Source organism: Vigna unguiculata, chromosome 2 (assembly GCF_037176805.1).
Source record: "Vigna unguiculata cultivar grain cowpea cultivar isolate G323 ecotype 2 chromosome 2, ASM3717680v1, whole genome shotgun sequence".
Classification (NCBI taxonomy): Eukaryota; Viridiplantae; Streptophyta; class Magnoliopsida; order Fabales; family Fabaceae; genus Vigna; species Vigna unguiculata.
In genome coordinates, this window is record NC_140793.1 from 36414223 (window position 1) to 36439537 (window position 25315).

The 25315-nt window shown below is 34.9% G+C and overlaps 6 protein-coding genes across 14 annotated transcripts; 3 read left to right on the forward strand and 3 right to left on the reverse strand.

Annotated features, from left to right (window-relative positions):
- Positions 1-813: 813 nt before the first annotated feature.
- Positions 814-6711, reverse strand: LOC114174017 (uncharacterized). 9 transcript variants are annotated; one of them, XM_085668588.1, is made up of 8 exons: positions 6475-6710; positions 5483-5701; positions 5210-5317; positions 4878-5051; positions 2449-4492; positions 1522-1637; positions 1255-1373; positions 814-1132 (listed from the first exon to the last, which is right to left on the reverse strand). In XM_085668588.1, exons 2-8 carry the CDS (start codon positions 5679-5681, stop codon positions 1025-1027), a joined length of 2868 nt encoding a protein of 955 aa, XP_085524714.1. In that variant the 5' UTR covers positions 5682-5701; positions 6475-6710; the 3' UTR covers positions 814-1024. The 9 variants fall into 9 exon arrangements, 8 of the variants coding, with proteins under 8 accessions (XP_085524714.1, XP_085524710.1, XP_085524707.1 ...); XM_085668584.1 differs by having other exon boundaries at positions 5210-5320; XM_085668581.1 differs by having other exon boundaries at positions 5408-5701.
- A 1540-nt stretch (positions 6712-8251) lies between these two features.
- On the reverse strand, positions 8252-13016 carry LOC114173824 (uncharacterized). The gene is made up of 6 exons (XM_028058452.2): positions 12358-13016; positions 12030-12195; positions 11560-11736; positions 11386-11469; positions 8916-8997; positions 8252-8822 (listed from the first exon to the last, which is right to left on the reverse strand). Exons 1-6 carry the CDS (start codon positions 12729-12731, stop codon positions 8389-8391), a joined length of 1317 nt encoding a protein of 438 aa, XP_027914253.1. The 5' UTR covers positions 12732-13016; the 3' UTR covers positions 8252-8388.
- A 1831-nt stretch (positions 13017-14847) lies between these two features.
- LOC114174227 (uncharacterized protein At2g34160-like) lies at positions 14848-15926 on the forward strand. Its single transcript, XM_028059021.2, has 5 exons — positions 14848-15069; positions 15179-15227; positions 15412-15474; positions 15556-15620; positions 15710-15926. The coding sequence occupies exons 1-5, from the start codon at positions 14929-14931 to the stop codon at positions 15788-15790; spliced, it is 399 nt and encodes a 132-aa protein (XP_027914822.1). The 5' UTR covers positions 14848-14928; the 3' UTR covers positions 15791-15926.
- Positions 15927-16210: 284 nt separating this feature from the next.
- On the forward strand, positions 16211-17821 carry PHP (PLANT HOMOLOGOUS TO PARAFIBROMIN). Its single transcript, XM_028057924.2, has 3 exons — positions 16211-17259; positions 17356-17438; positions 17548-17821. The coding sequence occupies exons 1-3, from the start codon at positions 16260-16262 to the stop codon at positions 17638-17640; spliced, it is 1176 nt and encodes a 391-aa protein (XP_027913725.1). The 5' UTR covers positions 16211-16259; the 3' UTR covers positions 17641-17821.
- Positions 17822-19911: 2090 nt separating this feature from the next.
- LOC114173486 (Bifunctional inhibitor/lipid-transfer protein/seed storage 2S albumin superfamily protein) lies at positions 19912-21082 on the reverse strand. Its single transcript, XM_028057928.2, has 3 exons — positions 20649-21082; positions 20343-20399; positions 19912-20236 (listed from the first exon to the last, which is right to left on the reverse strand). The coding sequence occupies exons 1-3, from the start codon at positions 20968-20970 to the stop codon at positions 20112-20114; spliced, it is 504 nt and encodes a 167-aa protein (XP_027913729.1). The 5' UTR covers positions 20971-21082; the 3' UTR covers positions 19912-20111.
- Positions 21083-21935: 853 nt separating this feature from the next.
- On the forward strand, positions 21936-23196 carry LOC114173485 (Bifunctional inhibitor/lipid-transfer protein/seed storage 2S albumin superfamily protein). Its single transcript, XM_028057927.2, has 4 exons — positions 21936-22475; positions 22586-22612; positions 22709-22756; positions 22852-23196. The coding sequence occupies exons 1-4, from the start codon at positions 22145-22147 to the stop codon at positions 23028-23030; spliced, it is 585 nt and encodes a 194-aa protein (XP_027913728.1). The 5' UTR covers positions 21936-22144; the 3' UTR covers positions 23031-23196.
- Positions 23197-25315: the final 2119 nt, after the last annotated feature.

A 25315-nucleotide genomic window follows, 5' to 3' on the forward strand; every position in this document is an offset into this window, starting at 1 on the left:
TTGTAACTACACAAGAATACCATTATTCATTACTAATATATTGCAAGACTTGCTTGGTTTCAAACTGTTTAACTGCAAAACTTGGCTTTATTCATTACAAATATATTGCAAGACTTGCTTGGTTCAAACTGTTTAACTGCAAAACTTGGCTGGTATCAACTGTGTGACAGTTATTGGGTATTTGTATTGATTCATGGTAACCATAGAACAGAACAAATGAGGACGATTTAGATAAAGTTATTGAGATATTTTAAAAAAAGCATCAGGTCTAGTTTGTCATGTTTGGTCTATTTTAAAGAACTAATCTAACAAAACCTAATCAAAGGGTTGGTTAGTGGATAAATGTTTTTTGTAGTATGAAATCCAGATTGAATCAATATGATCTTATTTGTTCAGTTTAAATTATATAACCGAGTCAATTGATTCAAACATTTGTATATTTTACAAATAAAAAATTGCAAAATTTAAAACAAATATAATACAAAAGTATTGAACAAAACAGTAAAAAGTTTAAAAAAGAGAGAGAAGAGAATCTTACTTATCCAAATAAGACTAAACACTGTACTGGTCATAACTGTTTGAACCCTCACTAATTCTTATGACATTTGATTACAATCAGATTTAAAATTATGTAAGAATAAAATCCACTTATTTTAATGAAATTACTGAATGGTTAAGTTAATTAAATAAAAAAGGAAAGTAGAATTCACTGGTGTTAGTGCATTACCCTCACTGTGAAATCCTAAGGCTAACAAACAGTTTCTCACAATATAAAGAACATTCCAAGGTCGTTTTCTAACACACTATCCAATATAATGAAATCCAATATAACTTTCATTGCATAATAAGATTAAGCAATGCTTTGTATATGAATGTTGGTATGACATTCACAAAAATCATAATGATGAGTTGCCACCATTATCAATTTTAAGCTTCCTTTGATATACAATCAATTGGATAACAAATAGTGAGAGAATAAACTCACATACGCTAACAAATATATTAACACTTATATAATAAATGCCTAGAGACCTAACATATTTTTCTTTTTAAATTTTTCTATCAGATCTTCCTCAGATGGAATCTCAGCACCAGCTTCTGAGGTGTTGAACCACCATTCCATGATTTCTTCCTGCTCAAATGCACAGAAAAACCATCCCCAAAATAGGAATTAGATAACCATTTCCATGATGCTGCTTTTGTAATCACTGAACCAAATAGCTTCAATACCAATACATTCACAATGATTATTACCTCAAGAAAATCATGATTGGATATATACTGACTTTCTACCATACACTTGATACTCCCCACTTTCACCGAGAAAGATTTTCGTGTATTCTGCTCTGAAGATTGTCTCCTGGATTGTGTCTCTGGATAAACAAGAACAGGGAAGAAGAAAAAGTTAATAAAACAAATGAAAACAGCAATCTTGTAGTTAGAAAAGAAAAAAACAGAAGTCATGTAACATAATTCATGCTTGTTTTACAAGGAAAGAACAAGGTGTGATTTTCTTGATACCATTTATGCATGCCACAAGGTATCCAGTTCCCCCAATTCCTTCTTTCCACTTCCCAAGCCTCAGCCGCAAGAAAAAACCATCAAGTTGTGAGATTGAGCCATGAGTATTTATCCATCTGATGTCAATCACAGTCTGTTAAGTAACCACAAAGATCCACTTGTTTTATAAGTGACAAAAGTATACTATATTATAACTATCCACAAATATAAATCTCTGTCTTCGCCATGATATTTTATGCACTACCTTTAGTTTTATATCTCCTTTTAATTTTCAGTTAACCCTTCACCTGCTAGAAAGATTAGAGAATATAGACTTTTTAACTCAGTTTATTTGTTGGCTAACTTTTCTTCTATTACACTAACATGTTTCGTTAGTTAGATTTTTACATTTTTTGGGATGTAAGACTAACTGTGAATCTTGAAGTGTTGCATTGTAGTTTTTCACAAAGGGGTCCTCTCAGGACATTGTGAAAATATTTCTATAGATCCATTCTTTCACACAAAAAAGTGAAGGTGTCTATATCTCAGTTCACCTACTTTTATGCGTATATTAACTTTTTCTGGAGTCCCTATGACAGTGGATGGGAATCAAGTTAAGGATGACCTAATGATAAGACAGTTTCAACTCATGGAGTTGCACGCAACTTCAATATACTTAAATGTTTGCTGGATCAAATTATGCAATGAAAAATGAATCTTTTCACAAGAAACAAGATCTGGGAAAATAACACTGTCAACGAATGAAAAAGAAGGTTCTCTATAAAACTTTTTCCCATAAATGTGCAAACTAATGACTTTATATATCTGACATCTACCCTTATACTATAACCATGAATACTGGGATTAAGAATAATTAGTTTGCATCATTCACGTAATTTGGCAATTGCATGAAATGACAAAGTATAAGTGTTGTCTGGTATTACTTACTTCAGGATTTCAGTGCGGGACAGTCGAAGTTTCTTCACTGCATCAAATATTTTCTTTGGCAAGTGTGAAGTCTGCTTTTCAGTCAATTTGGATGGAGTTGACATAGGATTTTCTCTGAATTTGTTTTCCTCTGAACTTGAACCACAGTCTTTCTTGAATGAAGCACTGTTCCCTTCCTTGAAGGTCATAATTTCATTTGATTTCCGCTTCAAACAAATATCTTGACCTGCTCGGTGATCAGTTTCACCATTAACAGAACCACCAGATAAAACTCGCTCATCCTCATCAAGCCTGACACTCTCTTGATTGGCTTTCAGTTCATGTTTCCTAACTGAGATTGAAGTGGGACAAGAAACTGCCCAGTGGTTGGGCTCAAAACATATGATGCATATACAAGGACATTCTTCTAATCCTCCACATGAATCTATATTCTTCTGGAGATCTGCCAGCTTGTTCTCTGCAATTTCCGAACAATCAGAGAGTTGATGGCCCCTTGTTCCACAAAACAAGCACAACATATTAACCTGCTTGGCATTATCTGCTGTGTTTGCTGGCATGATATGTTTGATGGCACCAAATCTCCTTGCAAACATTGAAGACATTGGCTCTAAATTTCGGAGTCCTGGAGAAGATGAAAGGGCTTTGAACTTGTACTTTGATTTAAGATCATTCTCTTCTTTAAGATCAGTAGAAACCTCCGTCTCATTGGTGGGTTGTTCTCTCAAGGGAGCAGTGAATTTTGGCGAAAAACGAGTTATCCAGAGACTTCCCAGATTTTCTCTTCTGTGACAAGTATTCTCTTCTTCCTTTCTGTCAGATAGCACATTGGAATCAATGTTGTCATTATTATCTGTATTCTGTTTGGTTGAAGATGAATGTGGCGCCACTTCTTCTTTGTCCCTACTAAAGCTAAAGATGGAATTATTTTTAGTCTCCATTATGTTACTTTTGCTGCTTTCTTGACAGTTGAAAAAATTTAGAGGTTTAATCTGAGGTTGTGATGATGGGCCAGCTTCATGTCTTCCAGTAGATACTTCAAACTTATTCGACCGCAAACAAAGTTTGGAAGGGCTATTATTCTCTGCACAACAGGTTATTGGAGTAGCATTTATACCATGTTCAGTGTTAACTGGCTCTAAATCCTCACTACTCTTTCCTTCTTGATGGATTCTTGTTTCTACATTCTTCAAGCTTGGACAATATATGGACTGAAAAATGGATTTGAATCCTGTTATTTTTTGCTCAGAATCTTGATTCGTATCGCATGCGATGAGTCTCTCGTCAGGCTGTAGGTTATGATGCTTTGGATTTGCAAGAGAAAGAGCTAAAGTGTTTGAATCATTTTGAATTGACTGAGAGAGTCCTTTCACCATGTTTGAAATCCAATTCATGAATGAGCTATCCTGTTTGACATAGGATTTTGAACCAGAAGTTTCTTCCATTTGCCTTTTGACTCTTTTACTCCCTATTATCAACTGTTGTTGAAAGTTTCTTCTCTTCTTACCTGTTGGAAAAAAGCCAGCACTGTTGCAGCTCTCAACACTTGAATGGCTGTCATTGTCCTCCCTCGACAACACAACATTTGCATCCCCGTCCGATAAAGATTTTTCCTTGCCTTTGTTTATTGCCATATAAATCCTACTATGACACGGAGAATGCATGGCTGGAAGAATCTTATCACATGGTAGCATCATTTCATTGTCCTGAAGTTTGTTTTCAATCCCATGAACATTAATTCCACTTGTTCCAGCACAAGCAGCTTCAAAGTTATCAATCCGTAAATCATTCTCTGCACTAAATTCCAGTTTTTGTAAAGGTCTTCTGCTGGAGGATGCTAAATTAGTCCCTGGAGCATCAGAGCCTTTGAATTCCACTACAGGCTCAACTGCAGTATGTAAATTACCAGTTACTACAGCCTTTTTTCCAAGAGCAATATCTACACCTCCATCAGAATGTCTTCCTGGAGAAGGATTTTGGTCCATATTTGGTTTGATTTCTTCTGATTGAAGAAATAAATTGTCCAATGGCCCTTTCTCCGCCTGGCCTGCAGGAAAATTAACAAATAAAATAATACATTTCAGAGGTATTCACAAAAGGGAAGAAGTTGAACTTTTCTTTAACAGAAACAAAAATTCCAATAAATCTTCTTCTTTAAACAGAAAGGATATGCTTCGAGTTTCAGTGCCTGTGTATTATTTTGTATTATGCAGCCAAAAACCATTAACAAGAATTAAACAAATTAGAATGTACCACAAACATGTGCACAAATATTATCCTAACATCAATGCAAATATTCACGTATTTAACTGCTTTAACGTCTAAAACTTTCTTTGGTAAGTCTTGTGAGTTTTGGTGACTCCCTTTTGGAAGCATTAAGCTCTTAATTAAGGGCACGTTTCACCTTTAACTATCTTGATGACAGCACATACCTGACATAGCAGAAAATTTGTTTCCCTCTATCCCAGACATGTTGTTATTGGTTCCAATGTTGGCTTGATCACCAGCAACCTTTTCACAATTGTTCACCAGATTCCCACTTTCATCATACGGCAAATTAGGTGTTGTTGCTGTGGTGTTCACTATATCTTTATGACCAACAGATCCTGCCAGATGAGTTCTGTAGGATTGAGAAAATGATTCCAGGAAAAAGTGACCAGAAAGACACAAACTCTAACTCACAAGTCCCAGTTAAGTATTTAACTAATTTGGACCTGAAAATCTACTGTAAAGCCTCCTTTTCTTGCATCTATACACTACTTACCTATATCATCTTCTTCATAGGCTTTAAACTTGGCCTTGACACCTGAATCACCAGTGGCATGCATGGTAGGAGCATCTGCTTCAGCAATATCACCCTTGGCACATACAACTGCTAAAGGTTTCACAAAATCATCATCTAAAGGGTTATCAGGGGTAGAACTACCACCAGTAAAATTTTGTGGCTGAGCAAGAACCATACAACTCGTTCCAAGTTCCCGAAAAAGTGAAGTATTTTTATCAGCAAAACTTGAATCGGCACATCTAAGACTCAAACCTTTATCTGGTGACCAAACTATTTCAGATAGGGGGTCAGTGGCAGCAAATGTCATGTCCACCCTGGAGGCTGCATTTGCACCTGCACCTGAGTCATTATTTAATTTTTTCCAAACGCACTGGTTAGCATTATTGAGAAAGAGTTCAATATCAGTCTTTGGTTTTATTTTCTTGTTTTCGGCACTCATCTTCAGAAGCATAAACTCTTCACATAAAGATCCTGAAATATTATTACAATTAAAAGTAACCTTCAGCGTAGCACTTCAAGTGAAAATTCTGAAAGCAGGGTAAAGATGTTGAGCCAAGGCAACTGAAAATAATGGGTTGGTGACTCATTATTCAGCTTTCTAAGATGCATCATATTGGAAAACATTCTGAATAGACACATTTGTTTCAACGAACCCTTATGCTAACATCTTTCGGTAACATTCTTAATCCAAGTGTTTCACAAATGCAAAAAGCAATAAATTTTAGAACATTAAGTGAAGCTTATAATATTTGCGACAAGACAAGGAGGAGAAACAACCACATAATTAAGCATTATCAAATATGCAGAAAAAACAGTTAAAAGTAATTTACTGCCACAGATGTTGTGAAGAATCAAACATACCAAAAGCTAACGTTGCCAGGTACAGGCTTATGAATGGTATTTCTATAAGCACCTATAAGCACCTAGTGGGGTTCAAGTGTGGACAAAGAACAAGGGCACCACTACAACCATCATCTTGGGCAGAACTAGAAAGGGTTCAACTCGATCATTTGGTTACATATATGGAAACATGAGACTATAACCATTTTTGACAAAGAAAATAACAAACTTCAAATATTTTCCTTTACATATCCTATCACAAAGCAATATATTGCAGGCTAGTAAAAAGAAAAGGCTAGAACTAGACTAGAAGCTACTACACTCCAAACTCAAAATTCAGCTCAAAGTAGAATAACAGAGTTAATTTTGAAGCTTAAATGAGAAGTGAAAGAGAGAAACTTTACCAGTTTTGTTTGATCCATTAAGCAAAGCAACAAAAGGGTACTAAGAAAAAAAGAAGAGAGAGAGAAAAAGAAAGAGAATGGAGTTGGGGGGCAGTTGCAGAAGAAGTGCTGGTATAACAGTTACATGAAGCTGTCTACCTTTTTTCTTTTCTGTGAGGTTGAGAATATGCCACGTGGACACACTCTCTGCCACTGACCACCCACGTACCTTGGATCATTGCAATTTGCAGTGTTTCATTGACACTGTTTACCTCTGTCAATCTCTCGATTTATTTATTCTTCAAGATTTTTACAACTTTAAAAGATACAATAAAATAATAATATTTTTTATTTTTAATTAATTCATTTTGAATGATTGTGTATTTTAAGATAAAAGTGTTATCTCCTGTTAGATGGATGTATAGTAGAGAATAAGATATTTGACAGTTTATTGTAATTTGAAAATCTTTAATAGAAGAAATAGTCGTTTTGTTTATTTTAGTACGTGGTTTAAATGAGTGAAAAAAAAATCATTTCAACTTTTTTTTTAACTTTTACGAATAATATCAAATATTAACAACAAATTTACGTGTGTATATATATATATATATATCCTGCTGAAGGTAATTTAATCTTCCAGTTCATACTTTTATCAAGACATCAAGAATAAAAGAAAGAATTTAGACAATTCTTACATATGATTCATGATTAAAGAGTTCTTTCAATATATCTAAAAGTCTTATACATTAGAAGTTAAAGAAAAGATTCATTCGTATACACTATTCTCTCAACCATCTTTTAAAATTAAGCCCAGAAAGAAAAAAAAAACTTCCAACTAACATATGGAATATGATATGAAGAGAAAGTCTTGAATTAAATTCAGAAATGATATATCTGTTATCATCTTTTGAAGATTGCACCACACCCTACATTCTTAGAACATCTCTGGTGATTTTAATTCAGAATTCTTGCCGTCATTCTCACAAAAACATAAACAATGTCAATTTACTTATTGAATAACTAGACGAAAAAGATACAATAATAAGGTGCATAACACAACCATATAAGTTTGATCCATGACCAAGGAAAATTTAAAAAGATATATCACAAGTGCGCGTTAATACCAGTATGAATTAAATGTTTGTTGAGATTGTCAAGTGTGAAAACTATGATGCAACTTTCAAATTAGTTTAGATAATGAAAAAGATATGTAGAAGAGATAAAAGGGAGAAATAAGAATATTAACAATTTCCATTATTAATCACAACCAAACTTGTACCCAGAAAATATTAAATATAAATAATTTCAGTTTTATCTACTAAAGTTATTTATAACAAATTGGACAAGTATTTTTGAGTTGTCAATTCCTGTTTCACTAGAAGAAAATTAGACAAAATCATGTTTCATTAGTCGAACGTCACGACGAAATGTTGGATAACGCGGAACATGATATCAAATGACATCTATTCCCCTGTTCAGAAGTGCAGTTACAGAATTATTGAACAAGGATTTGATAATAGATATAACAGGACACCAGATTTTTTTTCTTTTGTCTACAATCACCTCAATCCGACAAAGTCATTAAATTTCTATTATTATGTCCCTTACGCTTATTCTGTTTGTACTTCTTTTGGTTAACGTGCTAAAAGCATTTTAAATGGTGGAGTTGATTCTGGGAGATATAGAGAATTGTGCTTCACAGTTTGACAAGAATTCGTTCCATAAAAATACACAACAGCAAGAATTTAATTGCAGCTTATGATTCTATATCGCGAGACGATCAAATCAGTAAAAGAAATAAAATAAAAATGGTGATGATAATATAACGCAAAATTAGCATTCGACACAGATAAATGATAGTCTAAATATATTTATGATGAATATTCCGAATGGTGATAAGTAGATATGCTTCCCATTGACCAGATCCTGGACAACTCACCTCCGCGCAAGTCTGTGCCCTGCTCCCAATAACAACGCTCTCCCTATAGCCCCATTATGAAGACCCAAAACCAGAGCAACAGTGCCACCTAGAGCCACCCACTTCCAATCAATGCCATGACCCTTTTGTGCAATATTGCACATAGCTTGCATCCCATCTTCCATGGAAGACGAAGACTCCGAGGAATGCATGTTTGTGTCAGAAGAAATCTTAGTTGTTTTACTTGCCATCAATGCACATCTTGATAAAGAAGAATCTGTTTTCCTAGCATTCTGGTAAGCTCTCATTCCTAAGTGCAATTTCTTGACAGCTCCCCACATTCCATGGCGGACTCCCAACTTGGCAACATCTTTGGGAATCCCCATGTCTTCATAATGTAACAGGGTAACCTCGCATGCAGACAACTGACCATCTCCTTTGCGAGATTCCACTGCATCAATTTCACATAATCAGTACTTAAACCACCACCATTGAATTGCTTTAAGGTTAACAAACACATAATAATTGTTCTGACAGTTCTTACCAGGTTTGATCACCCAACTAGAAAAGTAGAGCTCCACACGTCTGGGCTTATCCCGTATTGGCAAACTGGGATGGGGTACTCCCTACAACATTGGAGATTAAATAGGAACAATCATTGTGGTTACTCTGAATATTCCATATCTATTTTACGTCTAATTTGTGATCAATTGGCGGCATATTTAATGCAAAACACATGGAAAACAATAAAACATCAATATTTTAGGTTTTGGGTGGCAAAGTAAAGATACTTTGCTAGTATAAATTCACATTGCTAGCATAAATTCAAATTCATACTAGGAAAGGTAGCATGGTAAATATACTTACATATGATTAAGAGTTAAGAGAAATTTTGACTTTTCCGCAAGGCTTTGGAAAAAAATTGACGTGTATGATTGAGTAACTACAAGTTATGTTGGCGAGACTAAAGACATCCCTAGAATAATAGGTCTACATCAAGACTTGGTCTCAAGCCTATACTTGTTTAACCAGTCATAAAGATGCTTACTAGGGACATAAAATAAAGGCCTTTTCTTTTCATATAATATATTTTGATTGAAAAAGCAAGGAAGAGAAGTAAAACTAGAGCATTGGAGATAGACAATAAAGTCAAAAGGTTTCTTCTAGACTAGGAGAAGAAAAGGTCCGTGTTTCACAATTTTAACAAAGAGACATAGGTAAATAACTTGGACATAAATGTGGGAGATGTCATACCATAAATTTCTGACTTTAAGTACCTTGAATTAATAATACAAAATGATAGGTAAATTATTAATGTCATGCAGAGGATACAAGTTGGACGGCTAAAATGGAGAAAGGCTTTTGAGAGTTATTTGAGATCACAAAGTACTCAAAAAACTCGAAGGAAAGTCCTATAATACTGTTATACGACCATCAATACTCTACTAAGAGTGTTCATCAATCAATCCAATACAACATTGTGGTAATCAGATTGAAATAAAAAAAAAAGAAAGAAAAAACGACTTTTTTTTTCATTGGATTTGAAAGTGAGAATCTATATTGAAAATAAATCCAAACCAAACTTTGTTGTAATTCAAATAAAAAATATTCAATAGTTAGTCATATGTCCATGCAATTAAGAACTAAGAGATTATTATGAGAATATCTTTAACCTATAATTTCAACTATGCTGTGAATTACATGAGATGTGTTATTTGATGTAGGAATAATTTGGGCATTTCAATATTGCATCATTTATTAAAATATTTCTAAACTTTTTCAAAAAGCCAAACCAGTGCAGTCTAACTCATAATAAATTGGATTGAATTGAATTGAACTTTACAATCAAGGTATCAAATCAACCGGATGATCAGATAACAAAACTAAGGAGTTTAGAAAAGATATTTTTCCTTCAAAATCAATTCAAATCCAATCCGAAAACACCCCCACACTCTACAGTATGTTGGGCATTAAAAGAATAATAAGAGAAAAGAGCAGCAAAAAATAGCGTGTTAAGATGTTTGTGGACAGATATAAAATGATAATTGTTCTAACCAAGAGATATGGAGATCCCCTATTAATGTCTTGTCTTTCCATGTGTTGTTGTCTTCTGTATTTATGGTGAGTTTTGTCCCTAAAGAGTTGCAATTCGGTTTCTACAATCATGGACTTGTACTTCTTGATTTTCCTCTAATTATCTTATTATGCTCCTTATTACGTTTTATTTAATTATATTGGCAAGATAATACCATCTATGACCTGGATATTAACCCATATTATAAAATAAATCAACATTTATTACTAGATCTCGCTTTTTGAATAGGGTAAGGTCGGCAGGAAGATATATCAGCACAATTATATACAAGTAGATATTAATGTATCACTTATCCAAAAAAAGATGATTAGAAAATTGGTTAAGATAGTTTAGACGTATACAAAAAAGCTACTGAGGACACTGGTGAGTAGAGTAGAGAGAATACTTTTAACCCTATTGATGAAGACTCAAGAATATTGGAAGACATTATTAAAAGAGATCCAATGGTGAATAAAATCCCTAAAACTTTGATATTTTTAATTGAGCCTAATGATGTTTTTGTTTCATGTAGCCAATTTCACATAGTAAGATAAAACTATTGTTGGCCACTCTGCTGTTATCAGGGTGAATAACTACATCAATAAAATAACTAGTTCAACTTATGCTATCAACTTAATGCGTGAAACTTGGTTAAAAAAACAATGTGCAGAATTTGCGAGGGGATGCGAGAAACTTGGTTCAAAAACAATTTTCAAAATTTGTGAGGGGAGAGGTAGTGGGACCAATTTCCACTCATTCCTTTCCTAATTCATTACTCAATTGTTTCTAGCTAGAAATTAGACATTCACTGTTAGTGTCATCACATAAGTGGGACTTTCTTTTCAAAGTGATAGAAGTCCGTCGTGGCCTTGTCATCGGGAGAGGAGAATAAACAAGAGAAAATGCCATAAAATTATAACGAACCATGTTAGAGTCATACCTTAGTGACACAATAGTACGTGTTTCCAGACTGCCATATTCTTCGAGCAATAATATATTCTCTATCACTGCAGAAGAAGGGGAACTACAGACAAAAGGAGTACATGAAGAATCAGTGAACCGTACCATTGAACAAAATTAAAATAGAAGTCTTTAAGATCTTTGGGGTAAATACCTTTTTAATCCAGTGAGAGATCATTGTCCCATTATGAGGGCATTCCTCCAATACTTTGCAGTATGCAAGCATAGGATCCCATTTAGGACGGAAGTCATCGTCCCAGAAGAAATCCCTCACTAACTCTGGGGTTGCATCTTCAAAGACGGTTCTGCTACGGTAAACTGTAGGACCTGTCTGTTCACATATCCAGATACAACATCAGACGGTGGTCTATTTCTAAGGTGGAAGTGGAAAAACAAAAGGAAATAATCATCAAATATTGATGGTGAGGATGTATTTTTCATTTGGAAGAGGAACATAGAATAGAGAAAAAGTTGATAACATAAATATACTTTAACTACAAGGTAAACATGCCTCTGATCGGAAAATATACAAAACTAATAAGTAATGCAAGATGTGTATGATTTTTGCCAGTTTATAATGTATAGACAGTTGAAATGAGATGAAAATTAAACCTCGGAATCTACCTCAGGATCATGACGCCAAGCTTTGTATTGCATGTTTGGTGTTGACCTCTCCATAAAACATTGCCGGTCCATCAACCCAACTTTCCCTTCAAGAAGATGAAGAAAATGCTCCAAATCAGCCTGTGTAACAGTGTCCTGCCCACTCTCCTCAGCCCAATCACCGGACCTAATGATTGTGAATTAACCAATTAGCCAAACAAATAATAAAGCGATCAATTCTTCATCTACCAACACAGCACAGTAAATCATAAAATCCGATAGCTAGTAGAAAGAAATTACGATAACAATAATTAAACACCAATCCAACAATGTTATCAATGCTACATACCGAGTGGTGCGCTCGATGGCGTTGGAGTCGGCAACATCAGATTGCGAGGGCGAGGGATCTTCAGCTTTTGCCTTGGCCTTGCCTTTGAAATTGGACCAATAGGTACGGCAAATGGAGAAGGCGGAGACGGCGGTGAAGGCGAACCAGAGGCGGCGAGCGCCGAACCCCGGTGGCGCCGTCCAGAGAAAGCGTAACTTGCTACGGAGGCCGAGGAAGAGGAGCCCCGTCCAGCGCGGGCGCCACGACCAGCCGATCACGAGGCCGATCATGACAGCCAACCAAATCGGAACCGCGCATAGCAAAATGTCGACGAATGTCTCCGTTATGGAGGGTTTCTTGAGAAACTCTCCCATGTCAAAGAAAGAATCCTCCATTTTCCACAGAAAATGAAAGATCCCTCTTTCTCTCTCTATCACTCCTCTTTATCTATCTCTATCTCTCTCTCTCCTCGCTTTTCTTGGTGTTTTGCAGCAACAAACAATAAAATCAGAAGATGAAGGAAACCTTGTTGCAGAGGACACAACCAACGAGTTCACCCTCTTCCATCTTCAACAATCCAATCGCCAACAGGATAGGCTTTCTTTTTTCCCCTCTTTCTCTCGCTCAGAGAAACCCGCCACGTGTCACTCCACCTGCCGTCGATTTATTTGCATTAAATATTAGAAAGCATTTGTTAGGTTCGACGGTTCAAGTCCCCACCCTTCTTCTCCGATTAAATCCAAACCAAATGCCGCGTAAATTTGTTCAAGACAACCTATTTTTTTTCAAAATTACATTCAATTATCCACTCTTTTTTTTTCAAAATTACATTTCAATTATCCATTGGATAGAAGCTGTATTTTATAAGCATCTACCTAATCTTATTTTAATTTTATTGTAGTGTTCTAAGAAAGGCCCGAATGAAGCGTGAGCGCTGACTGGGAGAGCGCAATCAACTCAAACTCAGTAGGTAAAACTGTGAAACTTATCGGATAAATATAAAATTGATAATGTTGTTTGATTAAATTTGCATTTATTTTTTTATTTTATAATTTATTTAATATCAACTTTAAAAGAAAACAGAAGTCAAACCCTAATTTACCGCAACACAATCTCATCCTCTAATAATATGTTGTTGAATAGGTTTTTCGTAAAACCAATAAAAATAGTTAATAAAGTCTACGAGAAAATAGTCAATAAGCATACGAGAAAAACGACAACAAAAATATCTTAAATAATATAAAAATCAAAATTAGGGATAACACTTAGGATGTATTATGTAGAGAGATAAATTTGGAAAAGAGGGTGATGATGAATTTGGATAGACATAGATGAATTTAAATGAATAATTTTTTTGTTTATTTAAAGATATTTTAAGATGAAAACAAGTGAATTTTACAATGAAATTTATAAAAGTTCAGATTTTATTGATATAATAGATTAAAAGAATTTAATAAATTAAAAATCTAAAATTTATATATATATATATATATATATATATATATATATATATATATATATATATATAAACAAACCATACACATATCATATGGATTTAATAACTGACCCATCCTCACTAATTTATATCGATATTCAATAATTCACATGCACAAAACATCCTCTAATACATGTCACCCACACATAATACTCATACCACACATAATACTCATACATAAAGTATAAAATGATAAGTTTACATTTCATCCTTACAAATATTCACAATTTTGACAAAATGAAAAATTGAATATATCTCACAAATCCGTCATCATACTCTTTCCCAAATTAACAAATACAAATACAATTTATCACGTAAATCTATTTTACCAAATCCATTCATCCTACAAATCGGATCAAAAGGAATACAATGTTTAAGCAGGTGGATTTGATTTTGATTATCTTTATTCTAATGGGTATACATTTTTCTCTTAACATTCACTAAAAAATATTTTATTATTATAATTATTAACTAAAAAACATTTATTTTAAAAGGACAAATCATAAAATAAACTATCATATTATCAAGTAACAATAGTTTATTTGTTTCAATATCAAACATAAAAAAATAAATTATAATCCTATAAATATCAAATAAAAATAAATAAAATTTAATATTAGGGTTTAAGGTTTAACTATCCACTAAAACAAAAATATTTTAACAATTTAAAAATATAAAAGTAAGAAAAAGAGTTAAGAGCAAACATACGAAGATTTATATATATATATATATATATATATATATATATATATATATATATATATATATATATATATTCACGCACATTAGTGAAAATACATATACTTAATCAATATAAAAATTATCATAAAAATTAATATAAAATTTTTCACCAAATTACTTATAATAGAATGATTAATAAGTTTAGATAAGTATACATTTCTTCGACTCCACCAAGGGGTAGAGGAGTAATTCCACCTAGGGAGTATTAACAGAAGGGGACACGTGTCGCTTCAGGTTTGGTTAAGGAGTCCTATAAAATCGTCTCCGTCAACGGATATTGCATAATCCATTTCTGTTTCGCGTTGAAGAAGGTTCTAAGTGAGAGTAGCATACTGCAAAATCTGTGCGAGAGAGAGATGGCAGTAGAGATGACGGAGGGTGCTCCTAAGAACGACAACGCCAACGCTAACGGCGTCAAAGACAAAGGCAAGAAGATAATCCGAATTCAGGTTTCGAAAACTAAGAAACCTTTCTTCTTCTACCTCAATCTTGCCAAGGTAATCACTCTCTTTCTCCTTCGTAATTTCTATCGACATTTGAAAGATTGTGGAAATTGGCTTCAAATGGCTTCATTTATCAATCTTGTGTTTCTTTCTGACGGTGCAGAAGTTTATAAAACAGGACAATGACGTGGAGCTCTGTGCGCTGGGCATGGGTATAAATTATTGAATCTGTTTGTGCGTTTTATTTTCTTCAACCCTCAATTTAGCCCCTCTTGATGAATAGATTTTGGCTATTACTAATCACACCCTAAACGCTAAAATGTTAAAGTTGAACGTACGGGTTCTGCATTCTTTTTTATTCTCCTAACCTTTCCTTTTTTAAATTTTGAATCCCAGCTATTCCAACTGTTGTGATAATCTCTGAGATTTTGAAAAGTAACGGGTGGGCAATTGAGAAAAGTAAGATATGAGTCTTGTCCTTACGAAGCTTGCCGAAAGCCAAAGGTTTTATTCTGAGTTTGACTTGTGTATGTGACGCAGATATCATGACATCCACGGTTATTTCCAAGGAAGAGAAAGAAGGTCGAGGGATTCCGAAGGCTAAGGTTGGTTTTTCCTTATCATCACTCAATCTTTCAGTCTTTCAGTTTGCTACAACTATTTTTAATTGATGGATGGATATTTCTTCACACAGCTTGGGATTTTGCTGGGAAAGGCTTCAGAAATGGAACAAAGCACTATTGAGAATCAAAGCACCGTTGATACTAAGGCATAGCAGTTAGAGTAGTTTGACCAAAGGTCATTACCATTTGACTCTTGTAAAATCTGTTCCTTGTATAGATCTCTCCAGAGTTCTTTTTCTGTAATCGCTAATGACTACTTGAGTCCATAATAAAATTAGGTTTTTTTAATTTTTTAAATTGCAATGACGAAATTCTGATTTATTTTTGACAAAGAATTATGAATCTGGTATGATTATTAGATATTGTAAAATTAAAACTAAATGTATATATTCATTATTTTAAGTGGGGAATTACTAATTATATATGGAAGAAAGGAAATTACACTATTGCATAGTTTATTAAATAAAAAGATTAATAAAATTAAATAATTAAATTTTTTTATCTAATAATAGATAAATAAAAAATAAAATTTGAACGGAATTAAAGGGTGAGTATAGAAAGCATAGAGAATCTATGTATCATACATATTAACGTAGGTTGCAGTGACAGAGGTGGAAAGCAATGGATCCGCTGTCGGCTCTTCGGGAGTTTACGATGAGAGGGGAGGTGGAAAAGATAGTGCGTGTGAACGGTGAGTTCCGATTCGGGGAGGAGTACACCTTCCCGTGCTGGGTGGAAACCGCTTATCGTTCCACAAAGGGCAACCGATACACTCTGGAAACCCTAGTCCACTACATCAAGAACCACCACCTCAAGCACACCGAGTACATCCAGAACACCTTCGCCGTCGGCATCCCCTCCGTCACCCTCCCCGACCGCAAACCCCTTCTCCAGTACCTCCAGGGCACCCTAACCTCCACCGATTCCATCGAGTACCGCCCTGAGGACCCCTCCTTCGCCCCCAAATCCACCCTCCCTTCCCAGGCCCAGGCCCTCCCCCAGCCCCAGGAACAGCCCGACAAATTGGACCTCATCTCCCTCATCACTTCCGTCGAGAGGCCCTTGAAGGACCGCCAGTCCCTCCTCGAGTGCAAGAATCGCGACTTCTACAGCGTCCTCGTCTCCGCCACTAAGCGTGAGGAGGACCGCCAGAGGATGGAGTCGCAGCAGAGGAAGGACGGCCTCGTCGCCAAGAGTCGCTTGATGGCCGCCGATGACAGGGGTTTAGGGTTTTCCGACGACATGGGCGGGTACGACCCCACCCCGAAGCCTAAGATGCTCTTGAAGGGTACCAAAATTGGGGAAGGCGTTCCCATTATCTTGGTCCCCAGTGCCTTTCAGACCCTTATCACTATCTACAATGTGAAGGAGTTCTTGGAGGACGGTGTTTATATACCCACTGATGTGAAGGTGAAGCAGATGAAAGGGACCAGGCCAGATTGCGTCACTGTCCAGAAGAAGCTCAGTAGGGATAGGGTTGTAACCGCTTATGAAGTGAGGGATAAGCCTTCTTCTCTTAAACCCGACGACTGGGATCGGGTCGTTGCTGTTTTTGTGTTGGGCAAGGAGTGGCAGTTTAAGGACTGGCCTTTCAAGGACCATGTTGAAATTTTCAACAAAAGTAAGTCCGCTCCATTCCTTCTGTACATTATACCAATTCCAATCGGTGCTTCTCGTTGATTGTGAGTAACCCTTTTTGATTCATTATTTCTTGCAGTTATTGGATTTTACATGCGATTTGAAGATGATAGTTTGGAGTCAGCAAAGAATGTCAAGCAGTGGAATGTGAAGATTATCTCGGTGGGTTCTTCTTCAATTAATATCAATCTAGTGCTTTGCTGTGTTCCTGTATTTACACCTATTCAACTTGTAGTTTAGTCACATGTTTCTAACTTGTTGCCATTTGCAGATTAGTAAGAATAAACGACATCAGGACAGGGCCGCTGCATTGGACGTGTGGGAGAGACTAGAAGAATTTGCTCGCGCACGATCACGTTCTTGATTTTTGTACCATATTTAGAGTTCATGTACGTACATAGTTTTGATTTGAAGTTCCTTAGGACCGCAATACTGCACTATTCATGTTTTATCAGATTATGAGATAAGTATTTATAATAACTTGCCTTGTATAATGGATGGAAATCTTACACTTGCAATTAACTTTTACAGATTCATTTGTGAAATTTATACTCAAGTTCTTGTCCATATAAGGTTAATTTCTGTGCTTTTTTGGGAACATATAGCTATGGCAGTACTTCTATTTCTAATCTGGAATTACCAGATGTGGAGATTGAGTTGCGCAGAGTTCAAGATCGTTATTCATTTGTTTAGTTATCTTGTCACACTTTCAAGTTGGATATTTAATATTTACAATCGGTCTGGGAAACGGTAGAAACTAACTTAAGCCCGCCTTAGGTTCAATCCAACACTGATCTTCTCTGTTTAGTACCTTGGAAAATGCAAATGATAAATTTGACGTTTGAAACAGTAATCCAAACACACTAATAGTTATCTCCCCAACATGCGGTTGTCTTAACCTCCCTACATGTTGAGTTTCCGCATTCATGTGGTTCATGATATGCTACCTATTTGTTCATCTGTTCTGCTGTGCCTGTTTTTAGAAGTTGTGGTAGTCTGTCAATGCATGAGGTTTTGTAATCTATGAAACTCTGACACTCCTCTTCAATGGCGTGTGCCTTTGTCTATGACACACGGACATTTGTATGACATATATCAAACATACAAATCAAACACCGTTGAAGTATCAGAATTAAAAAAAAAATGTATTTTTTGGTCTTTGACACTACCAACACAACTCCAAGACAACGTAAATGAGGGCAAACATGGTGATCTTATCAAGAAGTTAGAAATTTGTGTAAGTTTATATTATAATTATAGAATCAAGGAACGTATTCTACATAATCATGAATATTATCTATGTATTGTTAGGAACATTTTTATTTATTCTTATATCATATCTTCATATATTGTTGAATTTTTTGTAGTTGTTAATTTGTCTTTAGATGAACCTTAACTATAGTGTTTTTTTCAATGATGATGACCAAGAAGGGTGAAATGTTTTAAATTAATTAAATCCTCTTGGCAACTATATGTTCATATTGTTATAGTTGTCTAACCTTTTTATAGATAATTTTGAATATATATAAATGTTAATTGTGAAACAAAATAGTAATGATGTTCAGATGCACATTTGTGTTGTAGCGTCCTACATTTTGGATATTATAGTATCATAGTGTTCAAATCTGTGTTTGTGCTGCATGGTTTTTAATTGAGACCTGTTGAATAGCTTTCTTAAGCGGTGGCTTGAGTTGGTTTGAAAAGGAAAAATAAATCTCTTCAGCGTGTAAGCCAGGTTTGATGCCAGCCACCGAGCCTCATGTGTACGAGGGCAAGAAACCTGAGAACAAACTGAAACAGATTAAAGAGGTTAAACTTGTTCTATTGTCTTCTATATTATTTTCTAATAATCTAACTGCACCATATATTACTTGGTTTAGGACCATGTAGTAATTTTTCAGTTACCTCAGTGAGAATTGGTTTGAGAGATTCAAATGTAGCTCTCTGTGCCTACATGTTGTGTTTCCTCATTTACTTGATTCATGGTGTACTACCTATTCATTCGTCAGATTTGGCTCCTCTAAAGTAAGAGGATGCACATTAAAGAATGAAGTACACTGACTATTGTTGATTAGAAAATCAATGGTTTAAAAATTATGATAATTATAATCACCATAGTTAGTTTTCAAATTAACGGTCATTTCACTTTATCCTTTAATGTGAAATTTCCCTCGCTTTAGTGAATAATGTCAAATCTAAATTCATCTGCTCTGCTCTGTGCCTGTGTGGAAATCATGCTACTCTGCCAGTGCATTAGGTTCCGTAACTGAAGCATGCTTAAGTATCTTGCCTTGTTTAGGAATCTAATTAAAGATAGGACTTATTAATTTGGCTCGAGTTTATTGATTGCATATTTTGTGAGGGTTAATGCAAAACGTTGACGTATTGGGCAATCAAGCACACTCAAAATTCTGATTACTCTAGATGAAAGCTTAAGTCCTTGAAGTACTTCACATGGTCTAATTATGGCTTTTTAGTCTGTGGATTGCCCTTTTACAGTGGTTAAATTCAATTTCTGTTAAAAGTTGATTTCGTTTCACTGCCACAAAGTGGTATGCTCTGAATTTTTTTTGTCTGAAGTTTTAAATCCAGTGACCTGTTCCGTGCCAATAGTAAGATTATAATGACAAACCACTAGTTACAAACCATCTTTATTGATAATGGATAGAGAACAAATATCTCATTATACAAAACCATGTAACCCAGTAGGGTCACGAATGAATAGATTGAACACCCTTCAACCTAAGGAGACTCAATAATAGCAAATGATTGGAAAACAAGGACAATTGCCAAACAAGCAAAAAAATAGCAAATGACAAATAACTGTTTATAGGATCAGTATGTTGTGAAAGTTGAGACATATGTTGCTGCCAAAATAAGTATCAGAGGAATTGATAACTTGAATGAATTCCCAGCGGAAGAGCCACCATCAGTTGTGGGTAGAGTTTTGGATCCGGCTCCTGCAAGTGAATGTCAACATGAATGGTTAACAAGGACAAGGGACAAGTTGGGTAATCAAGCCGTGAAGCATAAACCAAAATACTGTGGAGAAGTAACATTAAATACCTGATGGAACAGAATTTGGAGATTCAGCGGCTGTTCCTGTTGGTGGTGAAGCAGCTACTGTCATGAACAAAACATGTCAAGTTAGCAGAAGAATTTAGATCAAAATAGATTATGGTTATCTTATTGTTATATAGTTCTTATTTTGTTCTATTCATTGCCTCCATACACCATACTGTGTAGTGCTGATGTTAATATAGTATACCCATGTCTCAATATTCATACTCAGGTTTGATACTCGTTTAACTAGAGCATCCTCTTTTTTCTTGTATTCAATAAAAATAAAATAGGAGTTGTTGTCTTACTTACCATTGTTACACTGACTGGTGGGTGGTGTCTGCACTTTGCAAGCACCAGGCATGGCCAGAGCTTGAGTTTGGTTGATGTTGATTCCCAGTGATGATCCACCACCACTAAGAACCTGACACAGGCATTGTGGTTGTGAGCGTACAACACTGGCAAGCTGTGAGCAGCATCCTGAAGATGGGGTTGAAGAATTCCCTGTGATATAGTTGAGACATGGTGACAGACTCACCAACACATTTGTGCAACTCGTTTGAGCTGCAGCTCCTGCACACAGCATGGCAATCACCACCAAAACCAAACCCGTATCCATTTTTGTGTGAGCCATTTGAATTGTTTGGTGGAATTGCTTTGTTGTGGTATGTGATATTGTGGATGAGGATGGTTTTGGAAGAACGAAGCAGGGGTTTTTGTAGGGAAAAAAGGGTGAAGAAAATGACAATGGTGAGGTGATGTGGGTGAACCACTCCTCCTACTCGCTCCAACAGGACCTGTTTGGTATTTGGTGGCGGCATTATATTTTGTTAGGTATTCAAACTTTTGGATTTTTATGCGTAAGTGCAAATTTCTAAAGACAGTTCGGTTAAACAGATGACCGACTAAAGCATCTGAGGCTACCTTCTATAATCCCTTTATCTGTACAAAGCTGTAGACTTTGAAAACACTATCAATCAAGAAAGAACCACGTGCACGCACTTTTTATTTTTAGTTTTCTCACTTTTTTCTTGGTTATTATTTCGTTTAACTAAAGAGAACTCGCAGGAACATACACAAACGTTCATATAAAGTGTACATACAATTACCGACCTCTTATTGTTTATGTTTTAACCAAATTGTGTCATAAGTGTTTGATATAGTTAATCAATTCTGTCTAGTAAGTAACCATGGCTTTTGGGCTTTGACAAGTATGTCGCACAAAAGTTAAGGCATTTTTCTTATGTAAGCAATAATAATAATAATATATTGAAAATTATACTAAATTAAGTCGTCAATATTTATTTATATTATTATAGTATTTTTTCAAGTGATAATTTAAATTATGTCCACTTAAACGACTTGAGTAAGTTTAATGGTAGTTGGATGTAGTATTTTTTTTTTACTGACAGAGGAAAGTATGTTATAAAAAAGCAGAGAAATGGCAGGAACTACTAAGATTCGGTTATCCAACTGAACAGCTAACCTAATAAATAAAGAATGATTTGATTTGACCTTTTACATCACAGTAATCATAAAAAAAAACGGCAAATTTTTGTCTGAGAAAAAATTAAGGTAAGATGTTTCATTTGTCATTGCAGAGCTCAAATCTGTACACAGAGGTCACTAAACTTACAAAACACCAATGCTACCAACTCCATTTATTGGTGATGGCAGTTGAGCTTTCAAAAACCAACTACAACAACACCTCTATTTATTTCCACTCTCTCCATAAACTTTCCTTGTCCTGCACTTTCCCACCATCGAAACTGTAATTTTGAACACAACAAACCCCAGAAAACCAAAGAATGGAGCGTTTTGTGTGCCTAACTGTGGTATTAGCCATGATTATGGTGATAGCTGCACCAGGCAAAGCTCAGGTCACCACGCCATGCAGTGCATCAATGATAAACAGTGTGTTCAATCCTTGTATAAATTTCCTCACAAATAGCAGTGCCAATGGCACTTCACCTACTTCTGAATGCTGCAATTCCATCAAGTCCCTCACAAGTACTGGCATGGACTGTGTGTGTCTCATTGTCACCGGCAATGTCCCCTTTAGAATCCCAATCAACCGAACCTTGGCCATCTCTCTTCCTCGTGCTTGCAACATGCCTCGTCTTCCAGTTCAATGCAAAAGTATGTATATATATTCATTTTTATTCTCATTCTCTTAATCTGTTTTCAGCACTTGCTTTCATTCTGTTTATCCATGAAGCTAAAAGATTATTTTTTTGGTTATTTTTCAGCCTCAGGTTCCCCACTTCCAGCTCCAGGTAGAATCATTTTCCTGAAACTTATTATTTTGAGTATAAAAGTTTCATCTTTCCATCTTAACCAATGCTTTGAGTGGTTTTTGTTTATATTTGCAGGACCAGCAGCTTTTGGGCCATCTATTTCTCCATCTCTTAGTCCTCAAGGTAAGTTCTACTCAACCAAAATATCATGCAGTTTTTCAATAGCTTCTAAAGTTTGATCGAGTCTAATGTCATCATTTTTTTTTTTCATTGAACAGCTTCCTCCATTCTTCCATCACCTTCCTTGCCACCAGTTTCTGACACAAACCCTCCTTTGACTCCATCATCTACAGCTACAGGAAGTGGACGCTCTGATCTCACTCCTTCATCTGCTGTTTCATCAAACCGCTTCCTACCTTCAGTTCTATTAATTGCATTAGGATTTGCTGTTCTTTAAGCACTACTATGTTGCTGCGCCCAAAACATTTCTGCATTTTTTTGGATGTAAATGTAGTTTGTAGGTTTATGTGTGTGGTTGTTGCGTTCGATTTTTATCAGATTGTTTCAGACCCGCATTGGGGGAGTATTTACCAAATAAAAAGCATTTCATCTTTGTGTTGTAATGTATACGAGTGCTTCATCCATTCCAGAACTTTATTGAGTTTTGCTGAATTTTCAACAGCTCCATTCCTTAATGCAACGACAGGATTACGTCAATTTTTGTGAAAATCTTAAAATCCTCTCTTATAAATTAGAAGTACCAAATATTTGGAGAAGGCTCGGAACACTTGATAAGATATAATTAATGAAAATTGATTTCATCATTCTTATATTAAAAACTGGAATAATTAACTCTGTTAGTTAATATATTATAAATTTATATAACAGATGTTATAAAAACAAAAATACTTTTTAAAATTTTTAAGCAATATCTTTGAAATTTATGAGATCTTTACTAAAAAAACAAGAAAAATATCTCCTTGACATTCGAATTAAAACATTTGAAAGTTTTTATGCACTTTATTTATGAAGAAAAATATTATTCTGTTGATTATCGAGAACTCTTAAAAGAAGTTGTGGTATACGAATTAATTATTATCAGTGAAAAATTATACTTGTGCATTTTTCTTTCATGTTGACATTTTTACACATTAAAAAGTTTTGGTCTTTGTTTAAGGTTTTGTAGATGTAGATGGATCTTTTATATATATATATATATATATATATATATATATATATATATATATATATATATATATATATATATATATCCATTTCCAAGGAAAACCATTTTGATCCCCTATTAGAAAAATCCCTAATTCTCCCTTGGGGGCTTCAACTCTTACATAAAGTTCTTGTTTTGGCAATTCAAAACTCGGAGACGATTTTTTACTAATAAATCGATACTCAAACTCATTCCATTCTGGCTCTTTTTCTCTATCAAAGCAGCGGATTTCTAAATTTTCATATGGACCGCCGGGAAGTCCTTCCAAAGCCTGTTGAATAATTTTTATGGATTCTATCATTTCACCAATTCGAACTAAATAACGAGCTAATGAATCTCCTTCTTTTTGCCATTGAACTTCCCAATGAAATTCTTCGTAACATTCATAATTATCCACTTTACGTAGATCCCATTGTATTCCGGAAGCCCGAAGCATATCGCGATATATAAGAATCCAAATTAAGCTCATATTATGATCTCTTACAGGTCTTTCTATTTTTTCATCTGGCTTATTATTATTTATTTTGGTAACATTTAATTTGGATTTTACTTTCATTTTTTTATTTGGTAATTAATTGAGTAATAAGGTTAATTGACAAAATATTTACTATTTAATCCATTATTTTTATACATGTAGATCAGTTATTATATTTAGGATAAAGATACTTTAACTCACTTTTTATATCCACTTTTAACTTAATCATTCAATCACTATTAGATCATGTATTTTAATTCTTTCAAGTAATGTGATGATCTAGTAGTGGATTAAAAGTGAGTTAAAAAAAGTGGGTTAAAGTACCATTGTCCTTATATTTAATGGGATTTGTAGTATATTATATTCATAATTATATATGTGGATCAGTTATTATATTTAATGGGATTTATAGTGTACTATATTCATAATTATTTTTATAATGTGTTGACAAACAAATCTTTCTTTATAAACACTTTTTTTTATTATAATTTATTGTATTTTACATTGAGAATAGATTCTTTAGGTAAGATCTTACAACTAAATCCATTCAATACAACCACAACTTAAACCATAACTAATGAACTTCATTCCATACCACAGTCATTACCAGAAGGATAATGATAGAATGCCCCCTTTTTTTGACCCCCAAAGTTACTCGCCTACGTGGCACTTAATATTTTAATAATTTTTAAGGAAATGGGACCAGAAACGCGTGAGAGAAGTTGGAGTGAATTGTGAGGTTGTGATACACGCGCAAGAGAGGAAAAAGGAAAAGTTAGAAAAACATAACTTTCACTTGCGGTTTAAACTAAAGGCGAGAGTGCGGCTTGAGTGCGGCGAGAGTGCGGATTGCTGCCATAGCTTCGTGCGTCGAATTGGAAGCCCTACTTTGAAGTGTTCTTGTTCTGCAAATCAAAGGGTGCTCTGGTATGTTTTACTATACGATTACAAACCCCTATTTTTATGATGTTCTTCCCCAAATGAAACCACTATTTTTGTGATGTTTTTCCGGAAATGAAACCCCATTATCGTATTTTCTTGT

Coding starts and splice junctions, on each gene's coding strand:
- LOC114173485 (XM_028057927.2), top strand. CDS start 22,145: ATGGAGCGTTTTGTGTGCCTAACTGTGGTATTAGCCATGATTATGGTG. Junction 22,613..22,708: donor TTCCCCACTTCCAGCTCCAG/GTAGAATCATTT, acceptor TTATATTTGCAG/GACCAGCAGCTTTTGGGCCA. Junction 22,757..22,851: donor TCCATCTCTTAGTCCTCAAG/GTAAGTTCTACT, acceptor TTCATTGAACAG/CTTCCTCCATTCTTCCATCA.
- LOC114173824 (XM_028058452.2), bottom strand. CDS start 12,731: ATGGAGGATTCTTTCTTTGACATGGGAGAGTTTCTCAAGAAACCCTCC. Junction 12,196..12,357: donor GCCATCGAGCGCACCACTCG/GTATGTAGCATT, acceptor CACAATCATTAG/GTCCGGTGATTGGGCTGAGG. Junction 11,737..12,029: donor CTTGGCGTCATGATCCTGAG/GTAGATTCCGAG, acceptor ATATGTGAACAG/ACAGGTCCTACAGTTTACCG.
- LOC114173486 (XM_028057928.2), bottom strand. CDS start 20,970: ATGGCTCACACAAAAATGGATACGGGTTTGGTTTTGGTGGTGATTGCC. Junction 20,400..20,648: donor CACCAGTCAGTGTAACAATG/GTAAGTAAGACA, acceptor TGTTCATGACAG/TAGCTGCTTCACCACCAACA. Junction 20,237..20,342: donor TCCAAATTCTGTTCCATCAG/GTATTTAATGTT, acceptor ATTCACTTGCAG/GAGCCGGATCCAAAACTCTA.
- PHP (XM_028057924.2), top strand. CDS start 16,260: ATGGATCCGCTGTCGGCTCTTCGGGAGTTTACGATGAGAGGGGAGGTG. Junction 17,260..17,355: donor TGTTGAAATTTTCAACAAAA/GTAAGTCCGCTC, acceptor TATTTCTTGCAG/TTATTGGATTTTACATGCGA. Junction 17,439..17,547: donor GGAATGTGAAGATTATCTCG/GTGGGTTCTTCT, acceptor TGCCATTTGCAG/ATTAGTAAGAATAAACGACA.
- LOC114174227 (XM_028059021.2), top strand. CDS start 14,929: ATGGCAGTAGAGATGACGGAGGGTGCTCCTAAGAACGACAACGCCAAC. Junction 15,070..15,178: donor TCTACCTCAATCTTGCCAAG/GTAATCACTCTC, acceptor CTGACGGTGCAG/AAGTTTATAAAACAGGACAA. Junction 15,228..15,411: donor GCTCTGTGCGCTGGGCATGG/GTATAAATTATT, acceptor TTTGAATCCCAG/CTATTCCAACTGTTGTGATA.
- LOC114174017 (XM_085668575.1), bottom strand. CDS start 5,681: ATGCTTCTGAAGATGAGTGCCGAAAACAAGAAAATAAAACCAAAGACT. Junction 4,493..4,877: donor CAAATTTTCTGCTATGTCAG/GTATGTGCTGTC, acceptor ATTTTCCTGCAG/GCCAGGCGGAGAAAGGGCCA. Junction 1,374..1,521: donor CCTTGTGGCATGCATAAATG/GTATCAAGAAAA, acceptor TTGTTTATCCAG/AGACACAATCCAGGAGACAA.